The 22,125-nt window shown below is 41.5% G+C and overlaps 1 protein-coding gene across 1 annotated transcript; it reads left to right on the top strand.

The window, feature by feature from the left end:
• The first annotated feature begins 104 nt into the window (after positions 1 to 104).
• Positions 105 to 19,046, top strand: arhgap25 (Rho GTPase activating protein 25). The gene is made up of 11 exons (XM_022210674.2): positions 105 to 557; positions 4,234 to 4,436; positions 7,314 to 7,401; positions 7,800 to 7,913; positions 9,019 to 9,223; positions 10,275 to 10,407; positions 10,551 to 10,624; positions 11,430 to 11,551; positions 12,113 to 12,267; positions 14,828 to 15,357; positions 17,734 to 19,046. Exons 1-11 carry the CDS (start codon positions 494 to 496, stop codon positions 17,933 to 17,935), a joined length of 1,890 nt encoding a protein of 629 aa, XP_022066366.2. The 5' UTR covers positions 105 to 493; the 3' UTR covers positions 17,936 to 19,046.
• Positions 19,047 to 22,125: the final 3,079 nt, after the last annotated feature.

Consider the following 22,125-nt stretch of genomic DNA (forward strand, 5'->3'; position numbering starts at 1 on the left):
TGGACCAGAAGAAGACATGTAAGCTTTGAATGTTGAAGCACATCTTTGTAAATGACTGTCTCAGCCCCTTCAGTCAGAGATGTGAGGCAACATTCTCACAGAAGGAGTCAAACCAAGAAGTAAGAACCATTTCCTCTGTGAAGACGCCGGTGGTTTTTTTCCTTTGACATCAGTGAACATTAGTCACTTGAAGATTTCCCCACTACATGGAACCTCAGTTTTTAATGAATCAGCCTGGAAGCCATCTGTGCAGCACTCCATCAGAACAAGTATGAACATGGAAGTAAAGACTGCATGAGGGGACGCGTTATGAAGGGCTGAAAAAAAGAAGAAGAAAGATTAACACACAGGAAGAAGGAAGTGTGATCTGCGATATCTCCAGTTCGTGTGTGTGTGTTTGAGTGTGTATTTATATGTATGTGTGTGTATGTGTGTGCTCCGGTGAAGTGCATGTGTGAACTGAAACACTGACCCGTGCTATGAGTTGAGGACCATGTCTCTGAAACTACCTCGCAACTGGGACTTCAGCACCTTCAAGGCTGAGACAGCTCGGATAGGTAAGCCAGCGCCCGTGCTGCGTTCACTGACAGCCACAGTGGATGCAACACTGTCACACTTCACACTTAATGTTATTAGAAACATTACAGTTGGGACATTTAGGTGAGCTTGTCACCTGAAGAGATCACTCTTTTTCCATGAAACCAGGGGTAGAAAAGAGGCAAAAAGTGTACTAACAGCAAATAGTTTACTTTTTTATAATTTGAATCTCCTCTTTTCCAGTGAATTATATATATATAATTATATATATATATATGTATTTAGATTTGATATAGAATAGCAGAAATTGATTATATAAATTAGTGACTGATGCATGTTGTTTTCTCTGTGGGTGGCATTGGTGGTTGTGGTTATTGCAATGATGATAACCTGAGCTGTTTTTAGAAAAAAACATAAATCACTGTTGTCCAGCATGCAGTACATTGTTTCTACATTCAAACATAGCTTGACATTCAAAACTTTAAAATGTCATTTTTACTGACTCAAAAGCAGCTCCCAGCAGTTGCACAAAGAGGCTGACCAACCTACAGTACGTGTATGTGTACACGTATTGAAACCTATGTGCTAAATGTGTTTAATTGTGACTGTATAGCGTGTAGACCTCCTAATACCATGCTTACCCATGTTTGCATAAGGTGGAATCAGTGCATCAACATGTTTTTTTTCTTCTCAGCCTTCCATGGCACAATAGTTGCAACATTCACATCAGGTGTACGCACAAGCAGTGACTGGATGACACTTCTACAGACATGTCTGCTATTGTTCTCAACTTGCATCAGCTCTAATCATTTTCTGCCATCAGTGATGTGGGTTGTTCAGCAATATGGAAGGAAGTAGCTGCCTGCAGTACATTTACTTTATCTGCTTCAAGTTTATTGAATATCAGCTGCTTTTCTCGCTTCACTATGAAAGTGTATCTGGTGCCCCATTGTGATTCTTTACTTCGACATATTTTGTAGATCATGAAAGGTGGTTTTGCCCTAAAAGTGTGTGATTCAGCTTTCAACAGGAAACTGATGTAACAGCTCAGTTTCTGCAGAGCTCTGACATTGTGTATGTAGCTTTGCCCACTTACAGTATGTGTGAGTGCAGGGATGGGTGACGTGTATTTACACTCATACTGCACCTGTCCTTTCACGAACATCTGAGAGGTTAGCTACATCTCTTTCAGTCAGTTTCAACTAACAAACTACTTGACAGTTTCACCCTGAACCTTTCATCTTCTTCATGCGATAAGAGTTTGACATTGTGGAAAATGTCCAAATGTATTTATTTATTTATTGCTTAGATGACAAAGTTGCTACAACTCCAAAATCTGTCTGGTAAATATGAAACTACTGAGTGAATGTGATTAGCTTTCGTTAGCATAAAACCTGGAAACAGATAGGCCTACAGCTAGCCTAGCTCTGTTCAAAGCATACTATAGCTAAACATTGAAATTTTTACCCTTTTTTGTTTAGTCCATACAAAAACTGAAGTGTAGGAATAGCACGTTGTTGGAATTTTTTTAATTTACTTTTTGTACAGGTTTTGCACTTGACTTTTTTCTTGTAGCATGTTAATTGGTAAATTTTACAGGTTGTTGCATTAAGTATGAAGCTAATCAGCTTTGTTTAACATGGAGACTGGAAACACAAACAGCCAGTCCAGTTCCGTAAGATTCTGAATGTCACTTAGAAAAAAAATGGCCCATAAAACAACAACAACAACAATAAAAACAATTTAAGAGGTACTTCTAGCTGGAATTTTGTTTCTTTGAACAGAGCTTGGCTAGCTTTTCCCAGTCTTTATGTTCAATTATGCTAGCTGGCTGCTGTCCAGCTTATATTTAGCATACCAACATGAGAGTGGTAGCAATCATCTGATCAAATTCTCAGCAAGAAGATGCATGCAAGTATTTCCCATAATACCAAACAGTTATTTTAAAACCAAAGGTTCCTTTTTAGTATTAACTCAGTCATGCATTAATGCTGTCCAAGCACAATCCCCAGGAAGTGCAAACTAAACTTGATCCTATTACTAGCCAGAGGCATTGTTGACAACATTGGAATCTTTAGATTTTAACCTGATTATTGCACTATTTTCAGGTTATTTCAGAGTAAAATGAAAATAAAATGTAAAAGCACTGTGTTGTAGGTAAGGCCATCCCAGTTTCTTTCTGTGTTAATGTTGCATGTTATCCTCACAGAGAGTGTAGGATAGTCAGACAAGTGGATCTTGTGTCTTTGAATTGTAGTCATTTTTAAAGATCTACAGCTTTAATCCTGTGTCTTGTGATAAAAACACATTTGAGAAGCACTGAACTACACAGGGTTATCTGTTTAAGCTACCACTACCAGTTGGGTAACTACAATAGTTTGACTGACGGGCGTAGTAACTCTTCGTTGACCTCCTCCAGACTCACGTGTGCCTCATTGCCTTCATTCTTTTTCTTTTTGAAAGGCTTATTGTAATGACAGTTGAATAAATGTAGTGCTGTCTTTTTCAGTGATCTTATTTTGAAAGCAAATGTGCAGCTATTCATAAACACTGGGGATATGGCCTGGATGCCCAGGTCTAAAGACTCTGCTGTTTTCAATTAGTTATTGTGTGGGATTCTGGAAATTCAGGACTGGAGGTGAATGTTTAGCCTCGTCATTTGGTGAACTGACATGCGTTAAGTATTCCTTAAGAATTCATCTTGCAATCAAAGTGTTGTACTTGATGTAACTTTTATTTGGGCTGTGGTCATTGAAGACATCTTTGAGGTGCTGTGGAACTGGTGGCTCATCACAAATAAGGCCAGTATTAAGAACTGTGTGTTTGTCAGCTGAGGGTGTGGCGTGACATCAGCCTCTGTGTGTGGGCTCAGGGTTCCTCAACAGCACTTGAACTCTCCGCTAATCAGGGGAGGAGGGTACTATTGAAATTAGACCAGTTGGCTCTCAGCTTTGTAGGTGGAGACCTTCAAAGTGTACCGGGCCTCCGGCAATGATGTGGCAGCTTCCTGTTTACCCCAGTGTGGCCCTTCTTCTTCTCTTCTCCTCTATCTTGCTTAACAAGACACGGTGAATTTAAGAACAACTGAGAAAGTGGTCTCAATCTCCATCCAGCTATCTCTGCAGTTCTACCACCCTGCATGTTACTCTGGACATCTCCATCCTCATCTGTCTTCTCTGAGCCACGTACACCTCTGCCTCTGTTCTTTCATCAAACCATTAAACCATCATATCATGATGGTTCACAGTTACACAACTTCAGGGCGACAAGTCTTAGTCAATCTTAAAAACACTGAAAAATGCATTTTTTTGTGTCAGTTTCAGTTCAAGTTAAGTTCACACAGAAGTAAATCGCTGACCTTTCCTGCTTATTGCTTGACGGAACGCCTCTCGCAGGTCACTGTGTTATTTATGTAGAGCAATCGCAGCTGCGTTCATGCACCTTCCACAGGAAACTGGTCAGCCCAGACCAGCAGTTTCCTTTCAGCCTGAAACTGAATAGTTGGGGAACAAAAGTAGGTTGCAGCGAAATGTTCTCTTTGCCCTGATACGCTGATGCATATTCATATCAAAAAGAGGAAGTACTCTGCTGCTGTAGAGTACTGCTGATGTTTTCACAGTGCTGACTGTGACACAGCATGCTGGGGATTGTTGTTCTTCTCACTTACACCCACTGCTTCCTTGTGGTGTCTGGCAGCACGATCCAAGAGTGTGATACCTGGAGAGGGAGGCCCCAGCCCAGGCTCGCCACGCTCCTCCAGGTCCATGGAGAGGCCACTGAAGGCAGGCTGGCTGAAGAAACAACAGAGGTCTTTAGTGAAGAACTGGCAGCAGCGCTACTTTGTGCTGAGGGGAAGCACGCTGTCGTACCACAAAGATGATAAGGAGACCACAGTCCAGGTGAGACACTGCTGAGAAGGTTTATTTTACCCCTATTAATGTCACTTTTTATGATTATGTTGTATTTTTCCATCTTCCTTTTGTCTTTGTAACAAAATTACAAATTCTAAAGGTATTTAAAAACTACTTAAATGTGTGAATAGAACTGTCATCAAAATCATTTCTTCTGTCTCTATCACTTGTTGATGCTCCTAGTTTTAAATATGAAGCATCATACTATAACTGTCACCTAAAATTAGTATTTATGTATTAAATATCTTTTATATCAATAGATTAATTCAATCAGAAATGTATCATTTATCATTTCCATCATCACCACAAACACTCAAGCTGTGTGGCCACCTCTGCACACTTCCTGTGCACAACAAACCTCACAAGACAGGCCCACTGACATTCAAAGTATTAAAAACATTTTTTTTAAATTGTTACACTGTCGTGCCAGTTTTATATTATCATTTGTTCAGTGTTTTGCATTCATATCTGTAACACCAGTAAACCAATACATGGTGAATTTGTGGAGCCTAATTAGTGAGTAAAGTAAAGGAAACAAGCTCTTGATTCTTTGGCCATTTTATTTCTTTAAGTAAAAAAATGTTTCTTCACTATATCCTTTTCTTTTGAGTTACTACCTCCAACACCACATAATAGTTAGGAATCACCTCTAAGCCATCACTCATTTATAGCTGAATTGGTATATATTGTACTGTATGTTCTGTGAACGATGCAGCGAAGATAAGCCTAAATCAAATGACAACAGAAAAGCAGTGGGCATTTTCTCGCATTTTACAGTTTGTCGTACATCTGCAATAAAAGCACCTTTCCAATGTCTGCACATCAAATAAATCATGGACTCTCAGAAAGTGAGCAGTTAAAGATGATATATGCAGCATTAAGAAACACTGGATGTCGTCAGAGCACCACCATCTCTGAACAAAACAAGGAAAGTGTGTCAGGCACGCCGTCCCCCCCTTTTTGTTTCATTTACAACAAGTAAGGGTGTATATACGAAAGCAACAATACCTAATCCAACTGCAACCGTTAGTCCACACTAGAATTGTGAAAATAGTATCACAGTTATGAGACGTTGTTGTCAGCTTGTTTAACATCATCTTCACTTGACTTGCTTCATTTTCATTCCATTGTGTCCGTCTGTGTCCACATGTTGGTGTGCTTTATGTAACACATGGACACGTGGACCAGAGAGGACTTTTGTTTGGAAACAGACACACATGAAGCAGTAGAGAAAGACCAGCAGAGGACAGCAGCAAAATAACAGTAGAGACTTCCGCACTGAAGTCTTTATTATACTCCCTGGAGGACACACGCATGAGAGCTGAAGACACTGTGGACTTGTAGTTGTTGCTGTTGTTCTGCTTTTCTACTCGGTGGTGTCTGCTAAGAGGACTGCATTCCACACATGTGCAGTCAGGTTTTGAGGAAAAGTACAGATTTATCCACAACATGTCTACTGATTAAAAAGACACATTCTTTGTAATTTGGTTGCTTATCATATAGGGTTTGAATCGACTTTTGACTCTTGCAATAATTTAATGAAATCATTTTTGGGGTTTTTTTGCCTCTTGAGGTCTCATCACTCCTTTGTTGCCTATCAGACCCTTTAGTCTCCTACATTTTGTCGTTGTTTGGCCCCTGCATGCAAACCAACCCCTGATCACTACTGTACATACCGTCCCTGCAGCTTTTGAATATCTGTTTAAAAAAAAATAAATTGTACCCTGTCAGTGTTCTCTGTTGGCTTATAACATGGAGTTATTTTGTCAACAGCTGTATATATTTATTACACTTTGCACCATTGCCTGAGCAATGTAGTCGCTGCGTGTTTGTGAATTTTGGGAAGTAGGCAGACATGTGCAGAGGTGTAAACATGGGTGAACAGATTGGCTGAGCTGACAATTTATGGTACGCAGACTCAGGGGGACCCACACATACAGAATGCCTAAAGTATGACACTGAACTGAGCTGAAATCAGAGTTCCTGTAACATACATGAAAAACATAGTTTTTAAATTCTTCGGTTTTTGAGGTGTCAGCTGAATACCCCTTTCACTTTTGTCGAGTGATGTAAAAAGTCACTCTCAGTCTGTCTATGAATGATGGGAGGGCCTACAGTTTCAAAAGGAGGAACTGACATTCATACAGTCATGGAAAAATGATTAGACTGCGTTCATTTCAATGCCTGGTATCACTCAAAGTATATTACCTGAAGAATACAATGAACACAACAAAAAAAGGCAGCTGATTACCTTATACTTTATGTCCTATCTGACATGCTTAAGCTTAATTGTATTCCCAGGATATATAAGAGGCCATTTCATGTCATAAGCAGCTCTGCACATGCAAAGGCCTACAGTGGTTTCCTGCTTACATTCAAGTCATAGCACAACTCAGAGATTGTCAGCTCTCACATAATGCCCACAACAAAAGAATTATGTGAAACCACAAAGGCAGCCATCTTGGCACTGCTGGAAATTGGAATGAGTGAGAGACAGGTAGCGAAAAAAACCGAAGATCTCCATGACAGCCATTCATTACACCAAGAAAAAACAAGCCCAACATGGTTCTACCAAACTGATATTTTTTTCCGTGACTATACAGGCTCGACTGGCCAAACACACATGCAGTGTGACTTTTCTGCCAAGGATGCCATGACTCTACTGTATCATTACAAAGCAGACAGTTGTTTACTGCTGCTTTTTCAAAACTTCACTTATTGGACCTTTAATATTAATGATAGCATGGTGGTATATCAAAAGATCTAAGTATGAGTGTAAATTTTAGTGGCTGCTTCTTACCATGAGGTATTTTTAATTTGGATGTGACATTTCTTCTGTTTGTGCTCCTGTTTTTTGGCCTGCAGGGAGTCATCCAGCTGCGCTTCAGTAAAGTTAATGAACTTCCTCCAAACTCAGATGACCCGGGGAAGTACCTCTTTGAGATCATACCACGTAAGTATATAATTGCCCCTTGAAGGAGAGGCCGTGGTTGATATATTTATTTTAGCTGGTAAAGATGGTTTTTGTAGCAGTGAGACATCTTTGCTTTTTTGGGGACCTCTTTCATTGCCTTTCCCATATTGGTCTTATTCTTACTTCTTAGTAATTAAGTAAGTAGTCCTCTTTTTATATTTTCTGTATTCTGATGTGTTTGAATCATGGGTCTACTTTCTGAGTCAGTGTCTGTCTGTATATGACAACACTTTTCTGAATGGTAAACCATTAGAAACTACCAAGAACTGATAGCAATCACAATTTCTTTGGAAACCTTGATACAGATCTGACATTTTCTGACAGGCATACCTCAAGATTTTAAAAAAAAACTTTTAAAAATAATTATCATGTCACAGGTGCCACAGGAGACAGAGAGCGGTGTCCATATGTGTTCATGGCAAACTCTCAGAGTGACATGGAGGAGTGGGTCCGCACTCTGCGCCGAGTCATCGGAGTACCAACAAGTGGAGGTTGGGTAAAATCTGCCATTCTCATGGAAACTGTGGTTATGCATGAAGAGAAGAATCATGTGAGAAGCATAAGTTAGCATACTGAAAAGACCACACTATCTTGCCAAGAGTTAAAGCAAATTCATGGTTTCCACATGGCTGATGTGGGCTTTGATATTTGACATGCATTCAGTTCTATTCCTGCTACAATAGATACACATAGTCCTACTACCCAGAAGATCTAATTTCTCCTTACATCAAACATAGAAAAACTCACAGCTCATATAGACATTTTTGAAAGGCTGGTTCAGACATCATTTTTTACTAGATGCAGCAGTTAGGTACAGTTTATGGTGTCCACGCTTATTTCTGAGGAGTTTAGTGGTCAGACACCACACAGGATTTCTGGAGAAATTAGAACTTCCTTCCATGTTTTGATGCCGTTGACAGAAAGCATGTGAATATTAAAGCTCCTTCAAAGCCCAGCAGCAACTACTTCAATCAAAGGTCTTTTAATGATGAATTTGTTGATGACTAAAAGTTTCCTTGTATTACTACTTATTTTTTTTGCTGGTGAGTCGTGCACATGCAGCGCAGACGGTTCATGTGGTAACAAATTTTGGGTTGCACCCACAGAGGGTTCAGCACAAACCCATGCTAGCTTGGGTGGATGACCAAATTTATGACACAGATACATTTGTGAACTTGTGGACACAGAAAGAACGAACTGATCTTTAGATGAGAGAACTTGCAACACTGCCATGTTCATCCTTTAAATGTGAAGACACAATTAGCTGCTGGTTAACTTAGCTTAGCATAAAGAATGACAGTCGATCAAAACAACTGGTCTGGATCTGTCCAAAAAGAAAAGAAACAAACAAAAACAAATTGCTTCTGAGCACCAAAAACACAAACAGTGCTTAGGTTTAGGTTAACTCAGCTTTAAAAGGAAACTTGTAAGTCATTCCTCGTAGCTAAGAAATAGTCAGCCACACAACTCACCCATAAACCACAGCATTTTTAATAACAATGTTCTTCTGAATCAGTAAATTGGTTCTCTAATAGCTGTTCTGTATGAAAACTGCTGGTCAAACCTGCCAGATCTTTCTTCTGTGCATTTCTGCAGTGTTTGGGAAGAGTCTCATGGACACTGTGACGTATGAACAGCGCTTTGGACCTCACATGGTGCCAATCCTGGTGCAGAAGTGTGTGGAGTTCATCAAAGAGCATGGGCTGAATGAGGAGGGCATCTTCCGCCTCCCTGGTCAGGATAATGCTGTCAAACAGTTCAGAGATGCCTTTGATGCAGGAGAGAGGCCTTCCTTCCCCAGGTGACACACTCATCGTTCCCTCTGCAACATATGAAGCTCTGTAATAAGAACAAGTCATGATTTCAATACCGTGTATGACACAAACTCTAAATGAAGTGTTCTGGTTATTGAAATTCACTGGAAATGCTGAGAGTAAAGTAGTTATGAAGTAGTTTATAAATCACACTACAGCCAAAAATGTGCTTGTAAATCAATGTAGGCCTTATTTAAACCTGAGAATGCCACTGCCATAAAAGGAGACAAATATCCTAACCTCAGTCAGCCCTTTTTCTAAATAAGTCAGGAGAGATGAGACAGATGTAGAAAGAGGCTGGTAGGTCTCTGTCTGCTCAGAGCGATACCACATCCTGTTCTGGCAGGCGCACAGGAGGACGTCTTCATTACTCAACACCACAAGCTCATCAGAGCACTGTTGATTAAAGCACCCATTTAACCTAACAGAGCACATAGTTAGAGCCAGCAAGGCCTACTGAAAGATGCTTTATGACGACATTCAGGGCAAAAATCAAAAAAACAAACAAACTTTTTTTTTGCTTTTCCCTTGATCTGTATTCCAGTCAGAGTTTTGTTGATCTTGTATATTTAGTTATTTTAGCCATTGATATACAAAACCAGGCCTAGAGGCCCGTAGCATAGAACAACTGTCTGATTCTACAGAAGTGTCTCATAAAATGGAAAAAGACCTTGTTTACACTTCACTCCACTGTGTCAAAGCTTTTCCTAAGTCCATTAAAATATTTAAGTGTGCGACCACAGTTGGACACTTGTGGTAAACATTTCAAACCCACAATAAATAGAATACATGTTCAAATGATTCCAGCAACATTAAAATGCACTTATGTGCACAATCTATAAAACTTGTATGACAATAACTCCAGGTTTAATACTTACTGTATCAACCAAACTGCATGTCTATGATGCAGTGGCCAGGTTCTAGCTTTTATACAAAATATGTCAATTCTGGTATAGCATTAAGTGTTCAAGGTTTAAATGCCAGGTCTACTTTTAGTGGATTCTCACTGAATATTAAATAATGTGTCATTGTCCACAGTGACACAGATGTCCACACGGTGGCATCACTACTCAAACTGTACCTGAGAGAGCTGCCTGAACCTGTGGTGCCCTGGACTCAGTACCAAGACTTTCTGGACTGCACCAGCCTGCAGGACTCCAGCAGCACAGAGGTAAATGTATTTTTAAAAAGGGCTACAACATGTGTGCACCTCTGAATGTATGTGGATTCGGTGTATGCTTACATATAAAGGAGATGCCCTGAGATACTTTGACTGTGCATGCTCTTTAATTTCTTCTCCTTGTGTCCTTGCAGGGTTGGGAAAAGTTGGAGAAACAAATTGCTCTTCTGCCCAGAGTCAACTATAACCTTCTGAGTTATGTCTGCCGGTTAGTAGAAGCTAATGCTATATGACAGCATCATGGGTTAAAAAAAAAAAAAAAAAAAAAAAAGCCCCAGTGACTTTGTGGTTAGAGAGGATGCCCATACATGGAAAGACAATAGCTCACTAACAAGTCCTTGAGCAAGACATTTATGAGATCTCACACAGTCTGTCTGGTTTGACAAAGTTTTCAGACATGACACATTCTGTACTGTACCTGTTAAAGGCCTCCCTCTGTGAAAATCAAGTTTTCTACTGTGTTTACATGTCCACACTGTACTTTTAATATTTTGGCAGACACGTCATGAGCCAAATAGGCAGTCAGCACCTTGTCTGAGCGTTTCCACCTTGAAGCTACTGTGTAGTAATGCCAGCCTCAAAAACACAGATTCTGACTTCTGGGGTTTCACACATAACAAACCTGAAGAGCCAATCCTGTTAGCTTGCAAGGAGGAACTTTACAAATCAATAATCATCTTCAGAATTGTTTTCTGGTTCAAAAATGTCTAGGTAAATGACTTCAGTAGTACAACTGCAGTGTAGAGTAGCTTTTGGAGTGTTTGGGCAGAGTTATAGGTGAGCCGGTGTGCTCAAGCTGCAACATGGGGGGCGGTGGGTGGAGGTACAGATGCGGGCTTCATAGATCTGCACATTCTAGAGGAAGCAACAATGCATTTTAAGACATGAAATGATTTTCTTGAAAAAAACTTCAATGAATAATACATATACTTCTAATGCACAAAGATGAGTTTTCAGGACTTTAATCAATGTCCAGAGAGAGACTCTACCTAATCTTATCTCTTTGTTTTCAGGTTTTTGTTTGAGGTGCAGCTGCAATCCAAGGTGAACAAGATGAATGTGGAGAACTTGGCAACTGTGATGGGGATCAACCTGCTCAAACCTCAGATAGAAGATCCCATCACTGTGATGAAGGGTGAGAACACATTGCTCACTGATGTGTCCTGAGCCAACATGTGAGCAGATCTGCTGCTATTTTAGGGCTTGGAAACACTAAGCCTGATGTGCTGTGAAATGCTGCGAAAATATATCGGCACAGTTTTAGATTTCTCTGTAAATGGTTTCTGTTTTGGCTGTGAAAACTGGATTCCTCGATATGTGGAAAACAGCCAGAATCTGAATGAATCCCTGAAGTAGCAATAAACATGTGCTACTTCATTACTGATTACTACTTCTCTAACTCCATAAACGAAGCAAATCAACTATCTCAGTAATGCTGCTGCTGTTTTGAAACCACTATCAATATACATAAATACACTTTCTCATTCAAATGAATGAGAAATTGTGTCCAAACGTTTGACTCATAGTATCTGTCTATGATTATTTAGAACTGTACATAATAATAATAAAAATGTATCTGCAACTTGGCTCAGGTGAATTTTACAAATTCTGAAGGAATTGAATTAAGAATTTGCCTAAAAGCCTAAAGATAATACATTTTGATCATAATCTTTCCACGTCTTTTTTTTTTTCACAGCGACTCCTCAGATCCAAAAACTGATGACAGTGATGATCAGACAGCATGAGACTCTGTTCCCTCTCTCCAAAGACGTGATACCATCACCTCCTTCCAGGAAATCTGAAAGTCAGAAGAACACTCCCCGAAGCTTTGTTGGCTGGGAATCTGCAGAGGTACAAGCATCTCACTGTAAAATAAGCCTTTGCTGTATGCTGTTTTGTCATGTTGTGGCACTCAAATGCATTCTGTTACGAAGATGTTTCATATTTTGACAAGATCTTTTCATTCCAATCCTCACAGTCAGAATCAGCGGGGCTTGTTGCCAGGTGTTTCTATCCAATACAGCTCTGTCAGTTTCAAATGCTGACAGAATAATTTGACATTTTGGGAAGTGTTTGTCTTCATTTTCTTGCTGTGATAGATGAAACAATATTGTAGCTCACATTGTCATGCCAGTATGATAAACATGTAACTGAAACCAGAGTACTGTCAGCTTAGCTCAGCACGAACACTGGCTCAGAGTCGACAGATTTTTGTACCTTTTAGGCTAGAGCAGGACTAACTGCTTCCTCTTTTGCAGCCTTAATGCTAAGCTAACCTAACAAACTACTAGTTCCAATAAAAAATTAGCTAGTATTCATCATCTTGGGCTACACAGTGGCTCGGTTGTTAACACTGTTGCTTTACTGCTAGAAGACCCCTGATTCACATCCCGGCCTGAGTCTGGGATCTTTCTGCATGGAGTTTGCATGTTCTCCCTGTGCATGTGTGGGTTTTCTCCGGATACTCCGGCTTCCTCCCACTGTCTAAAAACATGCTGAGGTTAATTGATGACTAAATTGTCCGTATGTGTGAATGTGAGTGTGATTGTTTGTGTGTAACCCTGTGACAGACTGGTAACCTGTCCAGAGTGTCTCCTGCCTTCACCCCAAGTGAGCTGGGATAGGCTCCAGCCCCCCGCAACCCTAATGAGGATTTAGCGATGTATAGAGAATGGATGGATTAATAATCTTCTCCCAAGTAACGCAGCAAAGTTTGCTCATTCTCCCATGAATGCATGGCCACAGAGTGTTTTTCTCCACAGCTTTATCAGAGAATCTCTTGGCCTTATTCGTTGCCTCTTGGGTGATGCTCAGTAATGTAAATCCTTCCCAGAGGAAAATTTTACTGCTCAAAGCTTGCTCTTCTACAACTCAGGAGACAAATTTGAGATTCTCATGTCAGCCTCATTTTAGTTTCTATTTTGTCTAAAGGTTTCTCATATGTTTCTCCTAAAATTCACTAGGAGAAATAGGTGAGACAGGATAATTAGAGGGAGTCATACTTGAGACTTGTGGGAGATACCTTGCTAATCTCAATACAGTGTGTTTAATGGCTCCTTTATTTCTCCTCTGGAAAAGAAAATGAACAATAGTGGAGCTTCTGCAGAGCAATATGTGAGACTCACTCACACCTCCACATGAGCATGACAGACTCGGAATCAAATCCCAGCCTTCTGGGTGTGAGACAGCCACTCTACCCACTACGCTATGCCACCCTATTCATATATTAGTCTGCACACACACACCTTACAAATGCTGCAACAAATAAGAAGTTGCCAGGATACAGTCTAAACATCTTGAGGCACTTATAATAATATATGGTGACTTCAATCATGTCACCCTCTCCTCCCACTTGACTGGATTTATCATTCTAAACACCACGGATCATCCACTCATAATATCGTGATGGGCCTCTCTCTGGACTGCAGGACGGAAAGATATAGAAGATCTTTGTATCCACAGTGATCAGGCTTTATAATTCTATAGCAAATAGCAGATGAGCTGACAGACAAATGAATTTCCCTTTTGGGATGAATAAAGTAATCTGAATCTTTATTAATTAATTTAAAAAAATATCATGTGGATTACAATAAAGTCAACATGCTAGATGATTAAAAACAACCAAAACGTTGATCTGAGTCTGAGAATTCAGTGAGCGCTTGTGGAGATCTCTTCATTTGTTCTCTCTGAGCTTAGTATGAGATGCATGAACTGAAGCTGGGATGAGAACAGATTGAGTTCTTAGAGAGAGCGCTCTGATTTCTCTGCCTGAGATCACAAAGAGACACAAAAGTTGAGAAACTCTGAGAATTATATGAGAGCTTGTTGAGATCTCTTCTGAAACTTTAAAGGAGACTAAACTGAGATTTAGTGCATCTTATTGCTCAGGAGAAAAAAATGAAACACAGGAGAAATAAGCCTTAGTCTCAGTTTGGTGTCACACAGATCTCAAAGTTGTCTAGGAGAAGTAAATGAAACATTTTTGAGATCTCTTTTTGAATTTTCTTTTCCTCTGGGTTTAAATCCTCGATAGCTCACCCTACATGTTTAAACTAAGTTCATTTCGCCGTACCCTCTGCAATATCCTATGAGACTCTGGTACTTTGTGTTCTTCCTCTCGTTGGTTTCATTTATACTGTCTTTCCAGAACCCTGTGAACTCCAACATGAACAGTTGCTCGGTGGACTCTAAAATGATGATCATGTGTGGTTTAAGTTTGACTCTAGGTTGTAGGAGAGGCTCCTCTGAGAATGATGGTCTTTGTCATCGTTTGGACCAGATTTCCAGGCTCCTGTCGCTCAGCTGATGGTTGTTGATTGTTCTGCTGTTGACATTTCTCTCCTCGGACACCAAGGACCAGCAGTGTGAACTGTATATCTGTAGTTAACATTCAGTTCTGTCTTTTTGTCAGATGGGTGATGCATCTCTGTCTGAGTCTCCAGAAGAAGAGGAGGACAATGAGAGTCCAGGTCCAGATAGAGGGAACTGCAGTGCCCAGACCCTCCTGCAGGAGCCTCCCAGTCCATCTGCAGACGACTGGCTTGGAAGTCCCCGCAAACGTACTCAGACCCTGCCCACCTTCAACTGCCCCCTCACTGGGATGGCAGCCAAGGCCGACGCCCTCAACAGGTGGAGTCGCATCCAAGAGAGTGTGGAGGAGAAGACCGGGACATTGTCAGAGGACATTTTCAAAATCCTGGACATGCGGAGTTCAGGGTCATTTTTTGGAGGGTCTCAGACGAGCAACAAGGAGGGAGAGGATAGATCCACCGCCCGGAGGGGGAGTGACACCACAGGTTCTGCCCAGAAACCTGACAGTGATTCCCAGTCGCCCCAGGTTCTGCCTCCTCAGAAGAGTGTGAACACCCTGACAGTGGGCTCAGGTCCGCAGGTCAACAACAGGTCAGAACAGAAGAAAGACCAGGAGCAGACTGCACACAGGTGAGTTCAGTCCTCACCCACCATCCCATGTCACACACACTGAGGAATTCAGATTCAGATTCAGATTCAGAAAACTTTATTTGTCCCCAGGGGGCAATTGAAAAGGAACGTTGAGCAGTCAGTGCAACAATGACATGATAAGAAATAGGGGATAAATATACACTGCTCAAAAAAATTAAAGGAACACTTTTTAATCTAAGTATTGCATCAAATCAGTGAAACATGTGGGATACTGAGGGGCTTTTTAGTCAGTTTCAGCTGCTTTGGTGTTCATAAAATTAACAACAGATACACTAGAAGGGTAACAATGAGACAACCCCCAAAACAGGAATGAGTTTACAGGTGAAGGCCACTGACATTTTTTCCTTCCTAATTTTTTCTGACTGTTTTTCACTAGTTTTGCATTTGGCTAGGGTAAGTGTCACTTCTGGTAGCATGAGGCGATACCTGGACCCTACAGAGGTTCCACAGACAGTCCAACTCCTCCAGGATGAAACATCAATGCGTCCCATTGCCAGAAGGTTTGCTGTGTCTCCCAGCACATTCTCAAGAGCATGGAGGAGATTCCAGGAGACAGACAGTTAGTCTGGGAGAGCTTGACAGGGCTGTCGAAGGTCCTCAACCGATCAGCAGGACAGATATCTGCTCCTTTGTGCAAGGAGGAACAGGATGAGCACTGCAATAGCTCTACAAAATGACCTCCAGCAGACCACTGGTGTGAATGTCTCTGATCAAACAATCAGAAAGAGATGTAATGAGAGTGGTCTGAGGGCCCAGCGTCCTCTAGTGCCCGCTGTGCTCGCTGATTGGCACCGTGGAGCTCGGCTGGCAACACAGGAATTTGCAAGTCCACCACTGGTGCCCTGTGCTTTTCACAGATGAGAGCAGGTTCACCCTGAGTGCATGTGACAGACATGAAAGGGTCTGGAGAAGCCGTGGAGAACGTTATGCTGCCTGTAACATTGTTCAGCATGACTGGTTTGGTGGCTCACCTGACCTGAATCCAATAGAACACCTTTGGAACATTATGTTTTGTTCCATCCAACACCATCAGGTTGCTCCTCAGACTGTCCAGAAGCTCAGCGATGCCCTGGTTCAGTTCTGGGAGGAGATACCCCAGGACACCATCTGTCGTCTCATTCAGAGCTTGTCCCGGCATCGTCAGTCATGCATAAAAGCACATGGAGGCCATACAAACTACTGAATACCATTTTGAGTTGCTGCCAAGGAATTTCAGCAAGATGGACCGGCCTGCCACATCAGTTTTTCACTTTGATTTTGGGGTATCTTGAATTTAGCCCTCCTGGGGGGTTGATAATTTTCATTCCCATCAAACAATGTGGCACTTTTCATTCCTAACACATTATCCAGTCCATATCAATGCTAAGATCCAGTTTGTTTTTTCCCCGTATTGAAATATGATGTATTTTCAAAGTGTTCCTTTAATTTTTTTGAGCAGTGTATGTGCAAATGTAGAGCAAGAAAGAATAAAAAACAAATGTAGAGCAAGTAATAATAAGAATAAAATTTAAAAGAGAGAAATAACAAAAAAGGCAGCTTGATAACATACTAGTGCAAATATGGCATACATAGTGCAAATATGAATGAAAATAGGTGCAATATGGCAGTGAGATAGATACAATAATATGTCATGGTAGATATAAATTGAGGAGTGCAAAATGGCAGCGTTCACAGAGGTCCATGTTAAAGTCTGTGAGTGGTGGTGGTGATGGAGGGGGGGGGTTGGGGGGGTTATGGTTCATGAGTTGAGGAGTTGGACTGCTCTGGGCCCTTCTCCTCTGAGAGTGTAAAGGGCCGTGAGGTGAAATCAAACCGGTGTCTCTGACAAAGTCCTGTTTATGAGTCACTCTCTCATCCAGTTGAGCTACTTAGGCACCTTGAGGTGCATAACATGGGTCAAAAGTGACCCAAATCCAATGGAAAATGGGTATGTCCTGATACAGTCTATGCATCAAAGGGTTAAAGACAATACCTTCATTATGATATTGCTTATCAATGTCAACTGTCACCAACTGGATATTAAAAATGAACTTTATTATAGCTTAACAACCTAATCAGTATATTTAGGTTGTGAAAGCGTTTCCTAAATGCATTGTTATGTAATACTTAGAACTCAAGGAGGAGCCTGGAAGCAGTCAGTGTGTCAGTGTTTGTCATAATACAACAAATCACTGAACCACAATCCATTAAATAAAACTTGATTCCCAGAATTTCGTTATTTGATTTACGTTGGAAGCGAGTGCAGCATGTCTTGACAGAATGTTAACATGTTTTTGCAGTGACAAACACCAGGACTTAAATTGTTTCCAGAATAATGGACTCTGAACAATCTGTGTGTCTCATTGTGTCTCACAGCTTGCAGCAGGAGAACAAAGAGCTGAAGGCCACTGTGGCAGAGCTCCAGTCTGCTCTGGAGGCAGAGCGCCGCCGTGTGGCTGCTCTGGAGATCTGCCTAAAAAATGCAGAGCGCAGCCGAGACGAGGCCCAAAGACGCAACGATGAGCTGCAAAGAGACATTCAGCAGTTCCTCACTAGAGACACTCAAGCGCCTACCTAAAATAATTCAGTCTGGTGTATGGATTTTGGACTCTGTTAAACTCAGTAGGACTCATTTCACACGAGCTGCTTCTGGAAAATACCATTGTCTTCCTCTGACGCTGGACTGTCTCCATTCAAGCTCTGTTTGGTCCTGAAGTTAATTTATTGACTCATTTGTTTGTGCCTGTGGGAAAGGTCTGTTAGAAGAGATATAAATATCACTATTTACATTTGAGACATTAAACACAAATCTGCTTCTTCCCACTGCAGCAGGCTGCCTCCATCTGGTGTAGCTGTTGTACAGAACTTACAGAGAAGGAAGGACACTTTGAATGAATGAGTTATTTACATGGAAATACAAGATCAGACCCTTGATCGTAGTACAACTGGACTATATATTATTAAAAGTAGACAATATGAATATTCTGTGTCATATGGACATGCTCATTAAATGCATCATTTCAGTGGCAAATTAAGAAAAAAAACATACAAGGGTTTTCGTTGATGTGCAAAAGATTATTTTTCTACAAATATTTTTGACACCAACCATGTTTGAGTGGCAACAGCTGGTAGATGTTACATAGCGCTGATGTTACGCAGCGAATTCAAACGGAATTTCATTAACTTTACAGGAACTAATAAGCAATAAAATGGCACAAGTTGACCTGGTGATTGCATGAGAGCAAAATGAGACCAGATCACCAGAGTTGTTAGGACACAAGTTTTGTCACCATTATTTCATATGGCAGCCTCTCCAATTGTTGCTACCATATTTTAGCTACTAAAGTGACTGCCATCATCAGAGGTCAAAAAGTCATATAGCTTCCTATGTCTTCCTCTGCACTTGTCAGCATTTTTCTTTATCAATACATGTAATAAAAATGATGCTGGGTGTCACTTAAAGTAGCCAACTTGCAGACAATTACCACCTGAGCCTACAGGTCCCTCCAGTTCAGAGGTATGGAGCATTACAGCACTTTGTTTTGGATGTTGCAGTCTGCAAATTGAATGTTTTGGCTCTATCTGTCACCATGATACCTTTTTTTTTTTGTCTGCATTTATTCTCATTGTTTAACTCCATGGAAGGGGTGTCAACACTTAATGAGATTAATACACAGCAAAATATCTTATTATTTAGTGCATGTGTGTGACCATCACCAGCCCTCCCTGAACGCTAAGCTGACACTCTATTACATTTCCCTGATAAGAGCCAGGGAGGGCAGTGCTACACCTCAGTGGTGATGTGAGGGGAAACAAAGGGTGGACAGGATGAAACAGGATGGACAGGGACAGGGACTAGCAAGCGGTGCTATTACATCTGAAGAATATCAGGTGTTGTGTTATTCCCAACTAATAATTACCCATCAATAAGACAAACAAACAAACACATACACAAGAGAACAGAAAACAAACAAACAAACAAACAAACAAACAATAAATAAATGAATAATTAGCCAGACAGTACTGAACACCATAGTTGTGGGTGTCATGTTAGTATAGAGTGGAATAGGCCAGAAGAAGATACTAGAGAAAAGGAGAGTGGGTTTCGTGTGAGATTAGACTCTGGAGAGAGTCTCAGCACATTCTGGCGGGTCCCATCACTGCTCAACAGCGGAACTCGACAGGAGCTGGTGGGACCTGAGCAAACATGCACATGCAAGTGTGAAAGACCCCAAAGCCCAGAACAGCCATCACAGCAATGCAGGGCCAAGCCGACAGGGCGCCCCCCCTCCCAGGCCGCAGGAGCCACGGGGCAGCACCCCCAGAGAGCAACCGGGGGCCACCGTGTACCATACGGACCCCGAAGACAAGAGGGCGCAGCTACCGACACCGCCAGCATGCCAGAACCGACCCAGGCAGCCCGGGGCAAGAGGACCCACCCACCATCCAAACCCCAACCCCGCCCGCCCCAGCCCCCACCAGACCCCCACCCCCACCCCCACACCCGCCCACCCCCCACCCACACTGTTACCTGTCCCACACTGAGATTTTTGCCACCAAAAATAGCCAATTAAAAATCTCGTCCAACTTTGGGAGCTCATATTTTCCAAACTGAGGTACCTAGAAAGCTCCAGTTTGCTAAGTTATCACACAAGTTTGTGTAGAATGGAACCCAGGGGTGTCAGAAAACTTCTCTGCAGTATTTAAAGTACTTTTAAGGTCCCAAACCCCACTCGCGAGTAGGTTTTTCTTCATTTTTAGCAAGCCCCCATGGCCTGCAGAATGTAGGGAAACACCTGGGGATGTTTGTGGGGCACTAGCTACATGCAGAGGCCTTGTTTACCAACTCACAGCTCTCTGATATGTCTAGAGGCTGAGAATTCTGAAAATTTCAGACCCCCACAACTCAGAAACTATTTGAGCGACAGGCCTACAATTTTGCATAGAAAGTACTTTTGTGACTATCTAATGGCATGCAAATTTAGGACTAATTTGAAAACGGTGCGGCAACACCCCCAAGGAATATCTGGTCATTTCACCTGGAATGACCCTACAGTCAATAGAAGGCTAACCTATTAATAACATTTAACCCTTGACTCTATGTAAAGATGGAACAAAACACTTTGTAATTTCACCCATAGGTTTCCCACAGGATGATTTTGAAGCTCAGTGTGGTGGCTTTGGGGTCAGTATCAACCTGTCACTTAAAATGGCCATGCTCTCGATCATGCATAAATAAAAACTTAATACAATTTGAGAAGGGGAGTTACAAAAAATGTAATTCAAATTACTGTAAAGTTGGGCATTTTAACATGGAGGTCTATGGGGACACATTTTTGGAACCAGATTCAAGCAACTGCAGTTATTGGTACTTAGGCCCAGAGGTTGCCTATTGCTTTGTAGAAAGCCACTTGCTGCCATCTTGTATGGCAAATTTACCTACACAACCTAACCAACCACTACAACAAATTTATATTACGGGAAAATGAGGTTAGTGGCTCACCTGTCCAGGAGAAGAGCAGCAAGCTTCAAATATGGTAGTCCACGAACTGCTAGTTCTGTAAGTATGCCTAACGGATATTAATTCACTCTTTTTGAAGGATCTGTGTTCTTTTTTTCGGTTGACATTATGATACTGTCCACCCCAGCTTTAAACAGAGACTGAATAAGACTGGCACTAATCAGGTGGTCCAGAAACATGAATGTAACTCTCATGTCTGCTGAATGCATTATTGGGAAACTGTGTTCTCAAATGTTGCCATATTACCTTGTCGTTGTTGTTCCATGGCCCGTAGGTGACAGAAAGTGTATCAATACTGCTTTAAATGCAGTAAAAAGCAGATCAAAATTACATTGATTTACTAGCTCTCTATCTGATTTTGAAGCTACTTTGTGGTGGTGGTAGTATTATCTTAAAGTGTGTTAGCTATCAATGCATGTTCATCCATACCATAACACTATGGGGCAGACAGATGGAAATCTTCAAATTCGGAAATTGGACACCATCACAGAATATTGTCTGTTAGAAGGATCAGTCCAAAAATAGCAACTGTTGTTTGCATAAATCCACATTTGTTACACCCTGAGGCCCCATAATGCAGACCATATGGAGGGGTCGGACTATGTGTGCAAAAGGACATTGCCACTATCAAGCCTCCGTAATGCCGTCAGGAAGATGTGATAGTCTGTTGCAGAAGCAGTTTAACAAAGCGACAGATAACAGCACGTCTGTCAACTGTCAGCCTGGCAGATGAGTGGCAGGGGCAGGAAAAGCTCATTCTTTCCCATCTCTCTGACGCACCAAAATCAGGAGTGTATCTGCAGGTCACACAAAGAAGCTCAGGAATGAAGGACAGTTGTGTATTTGGACGAGAGTTCAGGTGATGAATGGAGAAGTTATTCAAATCTGTAGGAGCCACTATTACTGTCATCAGAGCCTCTCAGTGCTGATATCTGATCCTCTGACTAATGTATGTCCATGCATTCAGTGAAGACTTGTTGGATGGTGGAAGTCTTCTCCATGAGTCACTCAGTTTCCACAGTCATCACCTTTGACTTGTTGCTGTCTCCCTAATCGAGAGGAATGTCTCTATAAACTTTAGTCTGTCCCTGATGAAACCTTGTGAACGTGCCTCTTCTCTTCTTGAGTTGCCTCTTGGGCCTTGTTAAGCCATTACAAACATGTCCACAGTAGAGGAAGTGCACTTCAGCAAACAAAACAGGGGTGTGTACTTCGCTGAATGAACAAGAATGATTATTTTATACTAC

Source organism: Acanthochromis polyacanthus, chromosome 7, assembly GCF_021347895.1.
Source record: "Acanthochromis polyacanthus isolate Apoly-LR-REF ecotype Palm Island chromosome 7, KAUST_Apoly_ChrSc, whole genome shotgun sequence".
Taxonomy (NCBI): Eukaryota; Metazoa; Chordata; class Actinopteri; family Pomacentridae; genus Acanthochromis; species Acanthochromis polyacanthus.

What these genes read in the sequence shown, in the direction of transcription:
- arhgap25 (XM_022210674.2), top strand. Translation starts at nt 494, where the DNA reads ATGTCTCTGAAACTACCTCGCAACTGGGACTTCAGCACCTTCAAGGCT. An exon ending in GGCTGAGACAGCTCGGATAG is followed by an intron (nt 558 to 4,233) that starts GTAAGCCAGCGC and finishes GGTGTCTGGCAG; the next exon opens with CACGATCCAAGAGTGTGATA. An exon ending in AGGACTCCAGCAGCACAGAG is followed by an intron (nt 10,408 to 10,550) that starts GTAAATGTATTT and finishes GTGTCCTTGCAG; the next exon opens with GGTTGGGAAAAGTTGGAGAA.